Source organism: Parasteatoda tepidariorum, chromosome 8 (genome assembly GCF_982258835.1).
Source record: "Parasteatoda tepidariorum strain Cologne lab strain chromosome 8, Ptep-v5.0, whole genome shotgun sequence".
Lineage (NCBI taxonomy): Eukaryota > Metazoa > Arthropoda > Arachnida > Araneae > Theridiidae > Parasteatoda > Parasteatoda tepidariorum.
In genome coordinates this window covers 38,264,262-38,283,954 of record NC_141762.1, presented here as the reverse complement: position 1 = coordinate 38,283,954, position 19,693 = coordinate 38,264,262, and the positions used below count along the sequence as shown (strand labels likewise).

General features: G+C 27.0%; 1 protein-coding gene across 2 annotated transcripts in view; it reads right to left on the bottom strand.

Moving 5' to 3' along the window:
- The window catches only part of LOC110282076 (junctional adhesion molecule 2A), a 97,452-nt gene that overhangs the window by 9,208 nt on the left and 68,551 nt on the right, over positions 1 to 19,693 (bottom strand). For both annotated transcript variants that reach the window (XM_071181502.2, XM_043044016.3), the window contains 2 exons: positions 19,356 to 19,573; positions 317 to 452 (listed from right to left, as the gene is read on the bottom strand). In XM_071181502.2, coding sequence (XP_071037603.2) covers positions 317 to 452; positions 19,356 to 19,573 — 354 coding nt within the window. The remainder of the gene's footprint in view (positions 1 to 316; positions 453 to 19,355; positions 19,574 to 19,693) is intronic.

Sequence of the window (19,693 nt, the reverse complement as noted above, 5' to 3'; positions counted from 1 at the left end):
TTAGCCAGAATTGTCCTTACTATACAGTTGCTAATTCTACCAAACTTTTTTCTCTGTGTACAATCAAACAATGTTTGAATGAGCAGCAAATTTTATTAAAATCATTGTTTGGCACATAACCAGTAAATAAAATACATTTTTGTTCAGAAAAAGTGACAAAAAACTGAATTTTCAACTCGATAACTATTATTATTAATTAAGATCTTGGTTAAATTTTTAATTAGAATATTAATTAAGATATTAATAAAATATTAATGAGATATTAATTAAAAATTAATTGAATATTAATTAATTATAATATCGTGAAGATACTTACTGTATACAACCACATCTCTGTGGACTTGAACACATCCAAAGTAAGGCTCGTCAGCTGATACTTGGCAAGTGTATTGTCCTTCACTTTTCAATGATAGATTTCTCAACTGTACAGTATTTGGCGATAATTTTGATAGCTATATATTCAATAAATACATTATCATTCAATAAAAGTTTTTAGTAGAAAGCAATGAATAAATTTTACTATCCTTCCATGTCAATGTGGAGAGACATTTAATAATTATAACTTATACATTTCTTATGAATATGAATATTGTTTTATGCATTGTAGTTTGGTACTAAGATAAGTCTGGCATTATTACATATTTATTAAGTATTTTTTGGACAAATATGTTAATTAGTTTCTTAGCGTCACTGTTGTAACAAAATCATAAAATAGGTTTTTGATAGACTTTGATAGATGATTATGAATAAAAGTAAATGTAACAGATTTTACTTTGCGTCATTACATTAAATAAATAAATAAATAAAACGTGCAAATCTTATTAAAATTCAGATATTTCTATTTGATTTAGAAAAAATTAGTACCTCAAATACAAACCTTGATAGCTAATTTCGTATGTAAAATGTGGTAATGGAGAAAATGTGATGTGCAGTGTGCAAAAAAAAGAAGAAAAAATCACCCTGAATAACTTTTGATCTAATGATCGGATCGTCACGTTCTAGGACTCAATCTCAGTGGCTCGAGGGAGTGGCATGACCTTTTCCTATCTCAGCATGAATTTACATTGTATTTTGATGCTATTATGTGAATCAGTTAATCATCTATACGCAATCTGCACTCCTTTTTTTTGGCAATTACGAGAACGAACTGCAACTGAACCGAAAACAACTTCACCAAGAGATTGTTTACAGACAATACATAATATTAAAACATTAGAGAATGGTTTTGCCATTAATATTGTCTGTCCAACCCTATTCGGCGAGTTCATTTTCATTTAAGGGTCCCTTATAGCTCTTAAACTTTGTCAGGACTGCACAAACATTCGAAAGAATGTTACACTAGTTAAAAAATATTTGTCTAATATATTGAATTAGTTCTATTTTCCATTAAAATGTTGTGTATACTATAAGTTTGCAGATTTGATTCTTATTGGAAGAGATGATCCTGGACGAATTAGAAAAATCTATATTAATATTGACGAGCATATTATTAATTATTTCCATATAAATAACGCTTAATTTTTTGTTATCGAAAAAAGGTACTTGTTTATATATAATTAAAAATAAAAAATGAAAAATCAAGCAACAAAAAAGTCAAACAAAAAAAAAGTTAAATGAAATATGAATAAGTAGGAATTCGTTATTTCGTGAATTCATGTTACTTAATTCATGTTAATTAAATAACATGAATACCTTTTAATCTAAATTTATTCGAAGATTAAATTACAGAATAGTTTATGTTTGATATAGTTGAATTTAAAAAATTATAGCTTACCTGATTTTCAGTTTTCAGTTCTTAGAAAATTGTTAAAAAATTATCAAAACTTCAGTTAGCTATTACTTTGTTATTCCGTTGGTAGTTCATGACTAGGTTCGTCAAGTTCTCTAATATATTTGGTAATTAGTCTATAATAAATTATTTTAAAAATTGTTTTTTAGAAAATCTTCCTAATATTTCTTAGTTTAAGTAATTTCAAAACTCATTATTATTCAGATTGATTAATGCTTTTACTTATTTTCAAAATAAAATGTTATTTATGCAATGGCATAAATTATTATTGATAGCTGAAAAGACAGTTTTAATAACAATTTTTAAACTATTACAAAGACAAGCATTTCGAATCATTAGCGCTAATTTATATTCTGTTTGATGAAAATTATTTGTACAGATTTGAACAAACGATTTCTATATCTTTTAAAAGATTAACGGATTTTTTGTATTCCTCAAGATATGATTCTTAACACTAATTCCTAATAATTTTGAAATAAAATATTTGCTCACATAATACAGCATAATTGTACAGCAAACTACAAAATCTGATATGACTTTAAAAATCAGGAATAGCATAATTGGAATTTCTAATCAAAATATATATCGCAGTGGATGCATATTCTTTAAAAATAGGCAAATAAATGCTAATTAGTCTATAATTTATTCTATTTAATTCATCTCTTTCCATAACAATCTTATAATTGAAGCACATTAATAGAAAAAGTTATTATTAATCTTAATAATAAGTCTGATAAATCTAATTAGTTAATTTTCTAAGCATTTGTATTCAAAAATTTTAAGACATTATGAAAAATTATGGTAGGCAATTTATTTAATCCACTTAACTGATTATATCTAACTAATACGAAATGAGACTTGAATGCTTTGTTCCTTTGATAAGACTTAATGAAAAATAAAGAATTAAAACTATTCTGAGAATCAGAGAATTAATTTATTAAGGAATTATTGGAAAAAGTTTTCTTGATATCTGTTTGCTTGTGTCATTAAAAAAAAGTCAAATTGTATAAGAAAGAGTTAAAAAAAACGCAAATAAAATGGGAAACATTTATTTTCAAGATTCTAGATAATTGTTTTGTGTTAAGGTGATTTATATTACACCATCCAAAGTACATTAATAAACTTTCCGAGCTTGCATATTGATAGCTCTTTCAAAATGAAAAATTTAAAAGAAGTAATTTGTTTTTTCTTCTTTCTATCATTTATAAAAAGTTTAAACTGCCACACAGCCTAAAGATAAAGTGAACTGATAAGGATAAAAAAATGAAAAAAATGTACTGTAGTTAAGATAAATTCAGTTAGAATTTTGACAATTTGGAGAATGCAGTTAAATTTCAAAAATAGGAATGAATGAATGAAATTATTAATTAAGGTAAATTTTATGTCAACAATAGGTACCCAGTTATATTGCTTTTAGACATATTTAAATTTTTTTGGTTAACGTTTCTCATTGAGCTCTTTGAGTTGTGGGTTATTTTTTCTGAAAAAATCCAAGCATTTTAGGAAAACCTTTTCTTTTAAAAAATATATTTCTTATAATGGAAATAGTTGCATTTAGTTTTATCAAACTTGATGAGCAGAATTTTGTATTTTAAGAATTTTCTGAAATATACAAACAACAGTATGAGTCATTGAGCTCTTTATTTTCTTTTCATTTTCCTGTGTTCTTGTACTGCAAAAAACTAAGTAATTTAGGAAATACCTTTTTATGAAAAAATTTGTTTCTTAAAAGTTTCTAAAGTAGTTGAATTTAGTTTTAGTATACCTAATGAACATCACTACTAATTTTGCATTTTCAAGATTTTTTGAAATAAACACCGACAGTCTTATCCCATAACATCATGCGCTACTAATATCACTATATGTAAATAATAGCAAACGCAGGAAAGTTTAAAAAACAATTAATAAACCAATATCAGAGCAATAGTACCTATATTTCTGAACACGCATGACGTGGAAACCGTGAAATTTAAGTTATTTAATATGTTAAGCTATCAAAAATGGTAAAATTGACAGAGTGAAAAAACTTCTAATTGTTTTAACTAATTTTGCATTTTAATGATTTTTTTAAAAGAAACAAACTACAGTCTTATTCCATAACATCTAGTGCTACTAATATTATTATATGTAAATATTAATTAATGTCAGGCAAATTTAATAAACAATTAACAAGCCGATATCATAGCAACAGCACCTATCTTTCTGACAGGCATAACGAGGGAAACGGGAAATTTAAATTATTTAGTATGCTAAACTATCAAAAATGGTAAAATGAATAGAGTCTGAACGGAAAGCAATTAATCTCCGTCTATCACATTCAACTATGAATTTAAACTATGGTTTTCGAAATAACGAAATGTTGTGTGCTCAGTCTTGCTAGATAATGATTTTCGGAAGGAATTACTAAGTTTGCTTACATTAAAGTATAAAATAAAACTGCAAACAACTGCATCAGTATTAGTTACAGTTGGATGTTTGCAATTGACGTCATCGTAGCTAAATCACGACATTTGTGTAAATCAGAAGCTAATCAGATTTGACACAAACATGTGATGTTGCTTACAGGTATAGAATTAGACTTGATTTAAATCACATGGTAAGATATAATCATTTCACTTTTTCTCGAGATGAAAGTACTCACTTACACGTAGCTTATATTATTCGCGATAGCAACGAACTGTAGGGGGCGTTGTTGTATGAGACTAATACCTGCGATTTCGATATGAACAGTCATTCATTTACTCTGGAGACGTCTTTAATGTAGTAACATTGTAACGTTCCTTCTTCATCGTGGCTTATTAAATTTAAAAAAGAAAAACGTTTGATATCCTTTTTGTTAAGCGAAAACAAAATGGTATCTCCTTTTATTAGAGAAGGAATATCCAAAACACATCGGAAAAATAACATAACATAAACAGAAAAAAATATGCATATTCTTATAAGAGTTAAAACCTAATGCCCGAGAAATAATTTTGCTGAATTTAATGATAGATAACATAAAAGGCCCATTTAAACTCTACATTCCATAGTTTTAAGAATCATATTACTTCAAAAATTAAAATGAACAAAAAGTATACATAAGCCTCATAATTTTATGAGATTTAATTTTGTAAAAAAAGCTTCTTGACAACAATTTTTATCAAAAAATTTCAAGTTTCAATAAAAATCATTATTTAGAAACTAAAAAACGTAAAATAAAGAATTCTGACGAAACAAAAACAAAAAAACAATTATTTTTTGTCGCCATTTTTTAGTGCTACGAAAATTCGTCTTTGGGATTTGCCAAAAACAAAACAAGATGCAATTTTATTTTTTCAGGAGCGAAATATTTTTCCGAAAAAACGAAAATGTACCAATTCCCACGACATGAAACTTTATCTTGGTAAACGTACGTTTTGGAAATGCTATTTCATTTGGAATCTTATTTATCAGAGTTCATATGGCGATATGATTGTTTTGAATCTATGATAAACTCTATATCGGCCATTTTCCACCGAAATCCGAATGACTACCTTGATTTTAAATAAAGTGTTTTATTTTATGATTTGTCGCAAAAATTTTGGTGTAGATTGGTGGCACTTAAAATCCGCCAAATCTGTAGTTACGGTGGCGTTATTACGTAAGAACCGAATTTTTATTCCATACTTTTTTGAATCATTTTACTTCAAACATTAGAATATGCAAGAAGTATACATTAGCACATAATTTTATGCCATTTAATTTTTCAAAACAATTATTTTAACAACAATTTTTATCAAAAAATTATAAACTAAAAAACGTAAAATAAAGAATTCTTAGGATAAAAAACACGATTTTGAAAATTCCTCATATTGAAATAAAGAACTCCCATATTGTTTCTCTTTTTATTCTTATAGTTCTTAATAAGACGTAAAAAAGCATTCTGTAGAGAACTATCATCAAATAAGGAAAAAAAATTATTTACAAGCAAATTTTTTATTATAAAAATCATGACACCTACCTTCTTTATAAATCCGCAGAATTCCAAATGAAATGTTCTTCGTTTGAAAGTTTTATTTTCAAATAATATGTACATAGACTATCCCTTTATTACTTTTAGATAACATACCACACATCAAAATTTTATAATTGTAAGATCTCAATATGAATTGGAATATGTAGCTTAAAAACAGAACAGCTGAATTCTAGTAGAAATTATCTATTCTTTCAAAACTAAAAAATACTTACCAAGAAAACGATAAAAAATTTATTAATCATCGGCACAAATGACACTATTTCAAGTAATTTGGATGATTCTTTATTGTTGTTTTCCGAATTATATAGATACAGAAATATATACCGTTCTATAACAAAGAAGAATATTCTATAACTATTGCTGTTCTTTACGTTCTGAATTCACATTTATTTACTGGAATGACGAAAACAATGTTGACTTCACTTTAATTTCTAATGAATTGAAGACAGAAGAAATGCATTTTACCTTAATACACACATCTGCAACAGTATGCGATAGCGAAATCGGAAGTTATCAGTTGCAAGTTTGTTGATAATAGAAGTTTAAAATTATTGAGAAATTTTCTTCAAATGTTTGGCGTGTTCTGTTTCTGAAAGATTTAACAATGTTCTGGAGATTTTTTTCAAGTTTTTCGGCTTTTTCCTTAGGGAAATTTTGTTTCTTATTTCGTGCAAAGAAAATGGCGACCGACTCTGCCAGTGATTTTGATGGAACTGAATGAAAACGTGATAAATTAATGTCTGATATTTACAGGCTACCGCTAGAAGGCGTACTCGAGCGTTGCGATCGCGAATTGCCTTGATTATATAAATTATTTTTCTAGTACTTTGGTCAAATAAATAGATCACATTTTAATTGGACAGTTACTAGTTTAATAATTGTTTAGTTTATTCATACAAAAAAGTTCTGGGTCCTGCCTTTTTTTTCTCACCAACGCGCATATCTGCTTAGCAATTGTTTTTTGTTCCTTTTCTTGGTTATTTATTGATTAACAGAAACAAATTCTGCAAATACTGCTCCCTACCTTTGAGAACACGAAACACGGTCGAGAATAAAGTCAATATAGATCCCTTCGTTACGTTCCAGAATAATTCCCTCTTAAATTAATAAGAATCATATTTGGCTTAATAGAGCTATAAGCTAGTAAATGGCGGATAATATAAAAAATATCCTAATTCTACTTCATCAAAGTGAATTAGGCATTAACCTTAACGGTATGCGTCGCGTGAGAGATCAAATAATCTGGCCTCAAATGGTTATCACGGAAATCAGAAATTTTTATTTTCTATACTTTTAAAAATCAATTAAAAATCGTCGAATTATTTGTTTTTTAATTTTTTTCCACTTTAAATGAAAGGGAAAAGTTCGCTGCATAAATTTCCCTAAATTTGAAATTTATGATTAATTATGACTTTATGGCTGTTATAGATTCATGGATGTCACAATTCAAAATTTTTGAGAGGGGGGGGGGAGTTGACGAAAATGTTGGTTTCTCTAATTATTATTATTTTTAAAATAGAAAACAAAATGTGATCTTGAGAAAAATAAAATAGTTCATATGATTTTAAACATAAATTATTATTAATAGATGAAATATAAATATTTTCTTTAAATATAGAAAAATTTCCTTCAAGAAATGAGTTTGTAATTAATGAGGAAGGAGAAACTAAATTTCTAGCTTGTTTCGTTGGAACACAATATTCTTCTAAGTGTAGAAATGTCGAAAAAAAACCACAAAAAATGAACCCGAAAAAATTCGAAATTAAAAATTTAAAAATATAAATTGTGCTAATTTAGTTTGAATGCTGAATATCGTAATTTTTTATTTATTACAAAACACTTTTGTAGTAAATGAAAAATATGCTGTACTAACAATCCGGCACGCAGACATATACATACCAGCAAATTCCTGATTTCATTAAGTGCATAAATATATGAACATCATTTTAGTCTTTAACCATTAAATAAAATACAATCCTGATTATTTCAAAAACTCTACAACATATATTTACAATAATGATATAATATTCATAAATTTGGTTAGGCTTGTAACTAGTGAGTTGATCACCTTAATCAGAGCGCCGGAAGCGTAAAAATACTCATTTCAAAATCATTTTGTCTTTTTATTTTGTCAAATTTATTTTGTCTTGCTCAAATTAATTTTTTTAAGAGTAAGGCAGAGTTGCATAATTGACATTTTTGATTTTCGTAAATTTTCAGTGTATATTCTGCATGCAAAACTTTTAGGAATGTGCTTTCTTATTTTTGTGAAAAAAAGACTTTTTTCTCCAAGTTTTGGGTGCTCAAAACTGCATATCCTCTGAAATTTAAAAAAAACATCAATTGAAATACTTTTGTTGAACTTGTGAATCATGACACAAACCGTTATTTTATGTTTTACTACGGTTAGTAGGCAAAGTGGAAATACTTCTTTCCAAAAGCTATCAATACTTTGCCAAAAGCTATTGACTAAGTGCGCGAGTAAAAATTACCAAACTGTTTGGTGTTTTTATAGAGATCAACGGTACATTTTACAATATTATTATAGTTTTGTCCATACTTTTTTCTCAGAGTATCTATGAAAAAATCCCTATAAAGTATTAATTTTTAAGCTAAAAAATGCTATAAAAACTAATCATATGCATAAAATAGTTCTCTTTCTTAATGTAAGACATAGAATTGGAAAAATGTTTCAGCCAAAATAAAACTTTGAGAAAAGAGCAAACAACTGATATCTAGAATAGAAAACATTGGAACTATAAAAAAAGCTTTAAAAGCTCCATACTTTTTTCTCAGAGTATCTATAAATAAATCCCTATAAGGAATTAATTTTTAAGCTAAAAATACTTTAAAAACTAATAATATGCAAAAAATACTTCTCTTTCTTAGTATAAGGCATAGAATTGAAAATATATTTCAGCCAAAGTCAAACTTTAAGAAAGGAAAAAATAACTGATATCTAGAATAGAAAACATTAGAACTATAAAAAAATAATGCAAAATAAGGAAAAAAGCATTGACAGAGATGTTTGCCGGATATGTTTTCCTACGGGCCAAAAGTGAGAAATAAAAATAAGAGAAAAATAACTGATCCAAACGTCTTCCTAATCGATTTATAAAAAAATGAGCTACTTTCTGGGTGCAAAAGAAATGCGTAAAAACTGTGAAAGAAAAATAATATCATTTAGAAACTGTTTATCCAAAGGGTTTGAATAAAATTAAGATAAGAATGTTCGAAGAGTTGAGGACTGAATAAATGAGTTCCTTACATGTCCACAACAGATAAGACTCAAGAAACTGCGTGATTTTAAATGACACAATCACTTAAGATTCACATGAGAAGAAATAAAAGTTCGATTTCGATATGAAAAAATAATGAAATAAGAAGTTGTTTATGAAATAGTATTTTTTTAAATTGAAAAGTTATTCCTGAATCAAATAACCCATTAAAATAAATGTACCTGACTCTAAATTTTTATGCGATTTATGTTGTAAACTTATTAGGTTTACGTGTTTAATTTAGTTACTTTTTTGATAAAGCCTCATCAGACATTTTTAGGTCCCAATATAAAAACATTCTTATTTTTAGGTCCCAATGTAATATTATACTATTATCTCAATCTTTTTTCGTTATTTTCAATCCTATTCCTTTAATCTCAGTCTAGCCTATATTATTATCTCAATCTTTTCCCTTTATTCTCAGTCTGGTCTATACTATTATTTCAGCCCTTTTAAATTATTCTCAATACATTATAAACAAAGTCTGTACTATCACAATCTATATTATTATAGAGACACGCTACGAAATTTAAATACGCTGCGCATAACATGCGCTATAAAATTATTAGCATTGATCACACTTGTGATAATTTATTCATAAGATCTTGCTATAAAACTGATTTTCAATTGATTAGAACTGCAAGCTAGCTTATCACTCATATCAAAACATATTTTTGAAATTATTTGAAAACTTCTTTCTTTGGGATGTAGCACGAAAACTGGTAATCGGAGGGATTTTTAAGGAAGACAGTTAGATCCAGAATGTAATAAATTACTGTACTTTGTGGTAAGGACATTTCTGGTAAAAAAGCACACATAATTCCGGTTAATAAAATCAAAATATATGATATTGAAAACCATTAATTGTATAACGTTACTGTATAAGTTGTCAATTTTCGAATGTTTTTACATAAATTTTCGATACGGAATTTATTTAAAGCTAGTATTATATTAAAAATTTACCGATTTTTTTTAAAGAAATATTTAAGGAAATTTTAAATAAATAATTTGTTTAGCCTAAAATATGCTATTTCACAGCATTTAAATCTCTATGACAAGGGTGGATACTTTGCGAATTTTTTATGATATATGGCATGGCAACGTGGAATGTAGTTTTTAAAACTAGTGTTATATTAAAAAGTGAGTATATATTAGTCTGAAAGCAACCATATATGTCAAAAAATATTAATGGAAAATTTGAAAAAATTTCCAAAACACTCAACAGTTGATGTCACTAATATCAGCAGCATATGGGTGAGATCTTAGTGAATTTAAAAATTCATTTAAATCAAATCAGAAGTTAAAAATTTATTTGAAGTTAGTTTCATTTTAAAATGCGTCAATTTATTAGAAAAGTATTTTTCTGCGAAGAAATATATCAGAATTTTGTAAGAAAAGAACTTATTTAGTTCGAAACACACTAAGTTCAGAATATGTATATCGCAAACATAAAAGTGGATATTTTTTGCACTGTTGAATTCATTTGAAACTGTTTTCATATTAAAATGTGAGCGTTAATTTGCTGGAAAACTCTCATATATATCTAGAAATAGTTATTGAAATATTTTTTAAGGAAAGCTTGTATAGTCCTAATTAAGCTAAGTTTAGAGCTTGTAGATCGCTAACATAAGGATAGACAGCAATTTTTTAAAAATCATTTTTGAAAATCAGAATTCATTTGAACTCGTTTATTAATATATAGTGAAGGTCTATTTTCTTAGAATTACCCATATTGGCCAAGAAATATTTATAGAAATTTTAAAAAAGTGTGCGTTAATTCCAAAACCCTCAAATTTCAGATCATATATGTATGATGGACATTTAAAAGGTGATAGGAAAATGCAAACAGCTATCACAAGACTAATCAGTGGTCATACCCGCGGACTGACATTTGTTCAGGGTCAAAAGACTTTCCCTGTATGCCTAAAATGTAATGTGCACCAGGCTACACCTAATCATTTGCTGTCTTGTATGGGGCTAGATAAGAATTTTATCTTGGAGAGTCCGGCCATGGTATAGGTTTTTCTGTCGGTGAACGGTCTTTTGGACTTGGTCTGACCTTGTTCTGAGCCAAGTGGAATAAGTAACAACAGCAACATGATGGACATCATAAGGGTACACTTGGTTGCATTTATAATTTTTTTGCATTACAAAATGCTTTTGAAACTAGTTTCATATTAAATATGAGCGTCAAATTTATTTAAAACACTCCTATATGTCAAGAAACATATAAAAAGATTTTAAAAAAAGAACAACTTTTTTAAATCTAAAACACTTGAAGTTCAGAGTCTGGACATCGCTTGCATATTATTGGACAATTAAGAGTAAACCAAATTTATTTGAAACTGGTTTCCTAGTAAAAAGTGCTAGTTAAATTTTTGAAAATGCTATTTATTTGTCATATAATACATATTATCTTAAATTATTAAAAAATAATCTCTTTAGTTCAAACTATGGTAAGTTCATGGTTGTAATATGTCTGTAAAAAGGATAGACACTTTGCAATTTTAGTTGTGGCAGTGCCGAGTTTATTTAATATTCAATAATGAATGTTAATTTGTATCAAAGCACATATTTCAGTTATGAAATAGTTATAGAAGTATTGGAAAAAATAACTTGTTTACTCTTAAATATGCTAGTTCAATATGCTTAAAGTACACAAAAAAGGAACATTTTGAGGAACATCTGCTGATCGTATTTTCAAATATCAAGGCTCTATGTTAATAGTTGAAAAATCTAACCATATAATATGCTAATTAATTAGTCCAGACATATTTTAAGTTACGAAAGAAGACACAGATACGCACTTTTCCTGAAGAAACATAACTTTTTCTTCAACGAATTCCCTATCCACGAAGTATAAAAGAGAGATAGTTGCAATCTGAGAAATATGATTCCAATTCTTAAGTCAAGAGAGCAGTCGAAATTTGAATCTTACATTAATGTTATTTTTTTGCTTGGTTTGCCATATCCGAGACCTTTTTAAACAAATCGAAAAAGTTTTGTGCAAAATTATAAAATTCGCTTTGTTAAAAACAATTAAAGCAAAAAATTCTTTTGAATAATTACAAATATATATATATATATATATATATATATATATATATATATATATATATATATATATATATATATATATATATATATATATATATATATATATATATATATATATATATATATATATATATATATATATATATATATATATATATATATATATATATATATATATATATATATATATATATATATATATATATATATATATATATATATATATATATATATATATATATATATATATATATATATATATATATATATATATATATATTAGACGGTGGCTGGGTGGCGCAGTAGGTTTGTCGTCGGCTTTCTGAGCCCAAGTCTGCGACGATCCCCGGCCCGGACACCGGATTTTCGGGATGCAGAAAATCCTCAGCGGCCATGTCGTATGATTATGCGGCATGTAAAAGATCCCGGGAGTGCCTTATTGGCTCTTGGCATTTCCGGCGAAATTAAATCCTAGTGCACTTTAGCATCCAAATAGAGTCTCAGTGCTTCTATCTAGTATGGCAGAAACAAGACGTCCAAATTAACATAGCCAACGGTATCTCAACCATTGTGGTGGTCCTGAAAGAGTGGATACCACTTCTGGAGAACGCACTAGGTCTGCTCATCGGGAAGACTGACTGTGCAGCTCATAGAAAATAAAAATATATATTGGAAATATATATTAAGCCAAAAAGAGTTCTTTTTTGAAAGAATTTTTTTCGAAACATTTCATGACATAAATTGTTTTTTTCAATCAATTTGACTCGCAACTTTTTTTTAAATATAAATCCAGTTTTCAATTAATTTCATAATAAATAAAATTTTAAAAATTCTAAAAATGTTCACCATTTTGCTAGCAATGCTTATATTCAATTATTAAAATTTTAATCAAATTTAATTTAAATCGTTTTCGTCATTTTTTTAAACATTTTCTAAGCTTTTCCTTTACTTTCTAAACTTGTTCTTTGGCTTTTATGCATTTTACGAGAGATATGTAGTTATTAGTTATATTTAATTTTTGAATTAAGTAAGAAAGTTACTTTTAGTAATTTTGAAAGGCAAAAGCTCATACTACACTATTAGAAATTTCTCGGTAAAAATGGTTAAATTGTTATTTAAACATTTTCAATGAAAACAGTAAAATAACACAAACATGATATTCAAACTCTGAAGTAAGCGGAAAATGGGTTGATTGTTTTTACCTAATAAGGTTTAACTATCAGAATTCAATCCATATCACATAAGCCCGCCTTATGAAGCTATTTAGTTCATACTATAGTCATATAGTTATATAGTTCATACTATCACCTGCGTTCATACTACAGTTGAGAAAGTTAATCGATTACAAACATCCTCAGTGCTGAAAATACACTGTTTGTTCCTTTTGTTCAATACATGAAGAGTTTCCAGTATCCTACTTTTAAGTGACCTTTGACAATTATAATACGAAACTGTCTTTCATGCATGAAATGGCGCATCATCCACGAACTCTAATGGCCGTTTAATTTTTATTTTAAGGATTAGAAACCATGTGAGATTTAAATAGTTACAAAACCGTACAGTTTTGTATACACAGTTTCTTAATCGAACCAGTTGTAAACATTTTCAAAACCATGTAGGTAAAAAATGTTCCTAAACCATAAACGTTTAGGTAAAAAGTGTTCCTAACCGTTCCATACCATGTTCTTAAACTTTATGGTAAATCGGATGGACAGATTGCTGCCGATTATTTTACCATAACTTCAGAAGGAAAATTCTAGCAGTGTATACAGTCTGAGAGAGATTACTAGGTCCAATGTTATAACAATAAATAATAATTAAAATCTCTGGACTTTATTCCTACTTTGGACCTTAATCCTAATAATAGTTTAGAATTTTATTATTAGGAATTAATTATGCTCTTCAATATTAATTTTCATTATGATTGAACTCATAATGTGGGACTAACAGACCAGAAAATCAACAGAAAGTATTTTATTTCTGTCTATCAATTTTTAAATATTCACGATGTAAAAAAATAGTAAACTTTTTATAACTAGGTTTCTTGAGTAATTAACTTCAATTTTTAGAGTGTTATTGCTAATGTTAAGCTACAGATATCAGAAAGTGAAAAGTTTTCACAAAATTGCTAGGCTTAAGCAAAAGAAGCTTGTAAAATTTTCTTTTTTGTTATAAAAATGGGAAATTAGTTTGTTAAATTAGATATTCAATTAAATTCAGATTAGAATGTTAATTAAATTTAATTAGCTTAAGCTTAATTTTTAGTCTTAGATTAGTTATATACAATTAAATAATTTTTGAAATATAAGAACTTAGTTTTATATTTTTTGAAAATTTTATTTAAAGGAAAAACTATTTTTCTATTTTATTGCCAATTATGATATTATTGAGTGCATTATTTTTAATTCTAAATTTTATATTTTCACTCAGTGTAATGTTATAGGGTTAAAATTATTTTTAAGTTAATTAAATTTTATATAATTATAAATATTTAAACAAAATTTCCAGACGTCTCAAGTGAATTGACAAGTTTGAAGTAAAAATGACGACCCACACAATTTTCCACTTCTAATTAATAATAATAATGTGTTTCAATAAAAAAAAAGCATTTACACAAAACCTTTGAGAGTAAAAGCTAAAATTGTAACGTCATTAGCGAAATTCTTTTGAGAAATAAAATTATTTATAATTGCTTCATGATTACATAATAATTTTCTTATTTTGTAGATAGATAGGTAATGTGTTTCATATTTTAATAAATTAAAAAAAAATTTATCTTTTAGGCACTTAAATATATTATTATACGTCATGCATTTTAAAGCATAGCATAGTACAGTTTTTATTTAATACATTACTACTAAAAACTACAATGCTTTTTTAAAAAGAAAATTGTACTTATTACAATGTTACTGTATACCAGAAGTTACTTTTTAATGCATTAAAAAGTTATCTGAATTATTGGCAAGAATAATTGTTTTACATGAGTCTTTTTTGTTGTTTTCTTTTCCATTGAAACTAAAATGCAAAATTTGAAATTTACTCAATAATTTATATTGATATAAAGAGAATGAAGAAAACACTTTTGTGAAATTACCAATTTTGTATCACTGATAAGAAGTTATAATTTAACACATTTGTTTTTACTATAAAAAATTTGCTGACTCAGTAGCCTTATTAAAATTAATTGAGACTTTTAAAACTTCCTTACAATATAATTTTCTGCGAAAAATTTATCCATTTCAATTACTCAACTAATTAATTTTATTAATTAGATTCAATAAACTACAAAGGGAACTGTTAATTTTTTTAATCTTCATGCTTTAAAATTATGTAAAACAATCAATATAGCAGGAAATGATTCAGCTGGGCTCCAGACTTATTTTTGTTCCTGCAAAAACATAATATAATTTCTGCATTTTCCTACAAAACCCTTCCGATTATGCTTAGAAGAAGCATTGTGATTATTTTTGTTTATTAAACATTTCCAACATTAAACTCCGAATTTTTAAAACATCTTATTTTATTTGTCAGTAGATGGTAGATGGCCTTATTTAATATATTAAACTTCGGAATAAGTATAAAGATCTCCAAGTGTGTAAGTGTGTAAGTTTAGTGTGTAAGTGTACAGTGTGATTGATAGAACAAAAACTTCATTAGAATTACGAATTATTAAGTTGGGGATACTTAAAACGCAGGCTTCCATTATGAAGATCCATAAATGTAAAATAGGAAAATCAAATTAAATTGTAAAAAAAGAACATAATTGGCCAAAAAAAGTAAAAAGAAAAAATAAAGCTGAAAAAAAAGAAAGAAAACCGCAGTATCCGAGAGAAAAGCGTCAAATCAGTGTAGAATGTATTTCAAAGAGGTTTAGAGAAAGGTAAGGAACTCATATCATTGTCATCGGAGTCGACATTCATAGGAATGAAACAAGATCCCGGATCAACAAGATTAGCTCATGCGATGGGACGAAAGAATTTCAGTTAAATTTTCCAAAAATTCCAACACTGTGGGGCAGAAGATGATTTATCGAACACTTGTTGCCGTAAGAATTTGCCGTTATTTCTTAATGAAGTTTCTCCGCTATCAAGAATATCTTTCCACTTCAGTATCTAGGGATTATTCATTTCAATTTATTTGGATTTTTATTAAGGGTTAAAGTCAGCACGGATTCGTTTAAGTTGGTAGAAGATATGAGTTGCACTATTTATTTTTATTCTCAATCAAATACTTCATTTAAACTTTTCTTCAGTTAATATTGGTTTAAATAAATGGATGATACCACAATATTTCTAAACATTTTTCCAGTTTAAATATAAAAGTAGGAATTTCTTTTTAGATCTTTCAAAAAACGGACATTCAGGGCTTTATCGACTTTATAATAATTGTTCTGAGACACTTAAAAACACGTTGGAAATGTTGCATATATTTTACGCTACAGTTACCATCAATAAAAAAATCAGTCACTTTTTAAAATCAAATTTGAAAGGACAGAATCATTGCAATAGCAAAATATGATAAAATTATCTTTTAATAAAATCCTTACCACCATTTTATAAAATCAAAATCAAGCTTTTAGAAAAAAGGAAAAAAAATGATATATTTTCTTCCCCTAAATTTTTGAATTTTCTCAAGCTCTAAAACCGGCATATAGATAGTTGATAGTAGCATATAGATAGTACTGTTTGAAAAGCAGTATATAAATTGTTAAAAGTAGCAAGAATATAAATAACAAATTTCAGTTGACACACATGAATTTAGTAAATGAATGTACATATGTGGAATACACTTCTCGGAGAAATTCAAGGGTATTAAATGGTATTAAGTGATAAATTCGAAAGGTATTCGAATATAATGGCATTTTGACAGAATACTGAAAATTACAAAGACTTTTATAAACTTTTAAGTAATGATAAATATTAAATTTCGAATTCTGATAATTAAACAAGAATACGCGAATATTTTATTACCCTTCAGTGAAAGTTTAATCAGTCATATGTAAGTCAAATGTAAATTAAAGCAGTTAAAATAAAATATGAAAGTAGTAAACAATTTAACATCATTGTATTATATTCTTTAAATCACCTTTTTTCTGATTATTGATTTGAATTACTTATGAAATCATGTCATTTTATAAAAACAAATGTCCGCAAGACGAACATGATTTTAGTAAGCGGAGGGTCCTGCACTAAGATAATTTTTTCTGTAATTTGGAATCTAGAAATAATATCAAATAGTCTGATTATTGAGTGTTTAATAAAAATAATTGAAAAATTCTCAACTACTCTTGCAACAAATCTCTAAAATGATAACAAAAAATGAGTTTTATAAAAACCAACCAATGTCCTCTAAATCGATCTAAAAACTTACTTAACGAGTTCTTTCAAAACTATTCTTAAAAAAAGTCTTAAATTGAATTATTTTCCTTTGTTTTAAAACTAAATACAAATATTCGAGATAAATACTGTTTGGCAAATGCATAAAATTAGCAACAAAATACGAACAGGAGAAAATCGATACAAAAGAAATTTTAATAAACAATATTAAGTTGTCAAGCTAAAGGAAGATAGACAAGGCTTTTAAATGCTTTGTGACATATGCATCAAGCAAAGAATAGCACGATGTTTTTACCGTTACCTGAACATTGTTATGGTTTCCATCTTGCAACGCAATAATGTCAAAAGAATTAGGTAGATTGTGTACATAAATTCATTTCTTAAACAATTTAAATATTAAAGATTTCGAATGACCTATTCTCTAAATGATTTATTCAGTCATTATGCTAGTTTATTTGATGATTTTTTGCCTTCTAAAATATAATTAAAATAGTTTCAGAGAAAAATAATTAAATAACGTGGTATGAGATAATTAAATACATTACTTCATAACATTTATTAGAATCAACTGACAAACTGAATATGATGTATATCTATCTGGAAATAAAGATAATTTTAGTTTTAGAAATTTCGATTATAACTGATTTTGATTGTAAATACTAGTAGTTAATATAGTTATGAAATATGTGTCTCAATTATTTAAAAACATGTAGTTACTGAAATAAGAATATGCAGAATTTTATACAAATGCAAATGATATCCGTTTCTCCTTGGCATCAATATAACAAGAGTATCTTTTACTTTCAAAACATTGAAAATTTTTCTAGTTTTTCCTTTTTTTTAAAAAATATATACATTTAAAAGTCTTTGAAACTTATGACGTAAGAGTTCTTATATCTTTTACCAAGTTTAATTTAATTTTTATTAAATTTTCTTTTGTTTTTGCCCCAAAAATAAAGCAGCACTATTTGGTTTTGCTGCTTGTAAGCACTTATTACGTAGTGTTTAGTACAGAATAGCCGCTGTAGTCCGTTTTTCGTACTATTAATTTGAACAACAAATATTTTTTTTTTTGAATAACAGCGTTTCTTTAGATTTCATTTCAATTCAATTTTAAAGAATAATAATAATTAATTCCTTTTAAATTGTAATTCTTTTAAAAAATGGATAAATTTCACTATGAAAATGCTTTGCTTACAAAAAAACACCAGGAGCTTTTTATGTTGACGGATATAAGAAATACACCTGAGGTAGAAAATGAAGTTAAGTTTTGCACCAAAAATAACCTCATTAATAAATCTTAATTTCAACCTAATTCACACCTCATAAAATCAAACTAAAATATAGCTCAGCGATACTTTTATCTCAGATCGAGTGAAGTGATTCACACCTCAAATATAGTTCTTTGCTTGAATTATAGAAAAAATAACATGTACACCAAAAAAACAACAACTTCCTTTAGCTGGTTGCTTCTAAGTAGATTTCCATCAACCTCAAAACTACCTCAAATATGAATAAAACAATTTCATACATCTTGATTTTAAGACCTTGAGAGGTTGATTTTGTAGGGCTGTTTGTGAATTCAATTTCCAACAAATTTCATATCAACCTCAACACCTCAAAACAACCTCAAATAAACCTAAAACATAACTTAAATTTTTTTGAGAGTTATTTAGCTCTAAATAATTGTACTTTTGGAAGAAAAATAAGTACTTTACTAAGCTTTAAATCTATGATTATGGCAAGTACAAATATTACATGAGTACTAGTCTAACTCTGATAAGGAATGCTATGCAAAAGGTAACCGAAGCATTTTTAATGGAGCATTTCGTTAACTAATAAACTAAATACAGACAATACATGTATAAAATAAAGCATAATATCACTGTAGAATATCTTACATCGATGTCTATTCCGGGGACTGGAAAGGCCATGTATTGTGGTGTGAGGCTGGGGAAGAATCGGAAGAATTCCACCTTGTCCTTGTACCACTTAACAGAGTAGAGTTTCTCTCTCCCTAGATCGTAGAAGCAAGTGAGAACGGCTGAATCGCCAGGAATGACCAATGAGGGAACTTCAAATTTCGTTATTTTGATACTGAGACTTATAATGGGAAGAACTGTTTGAAATAAAAATCAACATTATTTCAACATAAGAACTATTTCAAAGAATAAAAAAAAAATTGTTTCAACTTAAGACTTATTCCAAAGAATAATAAAATTTTGTTTAAGACAAGACT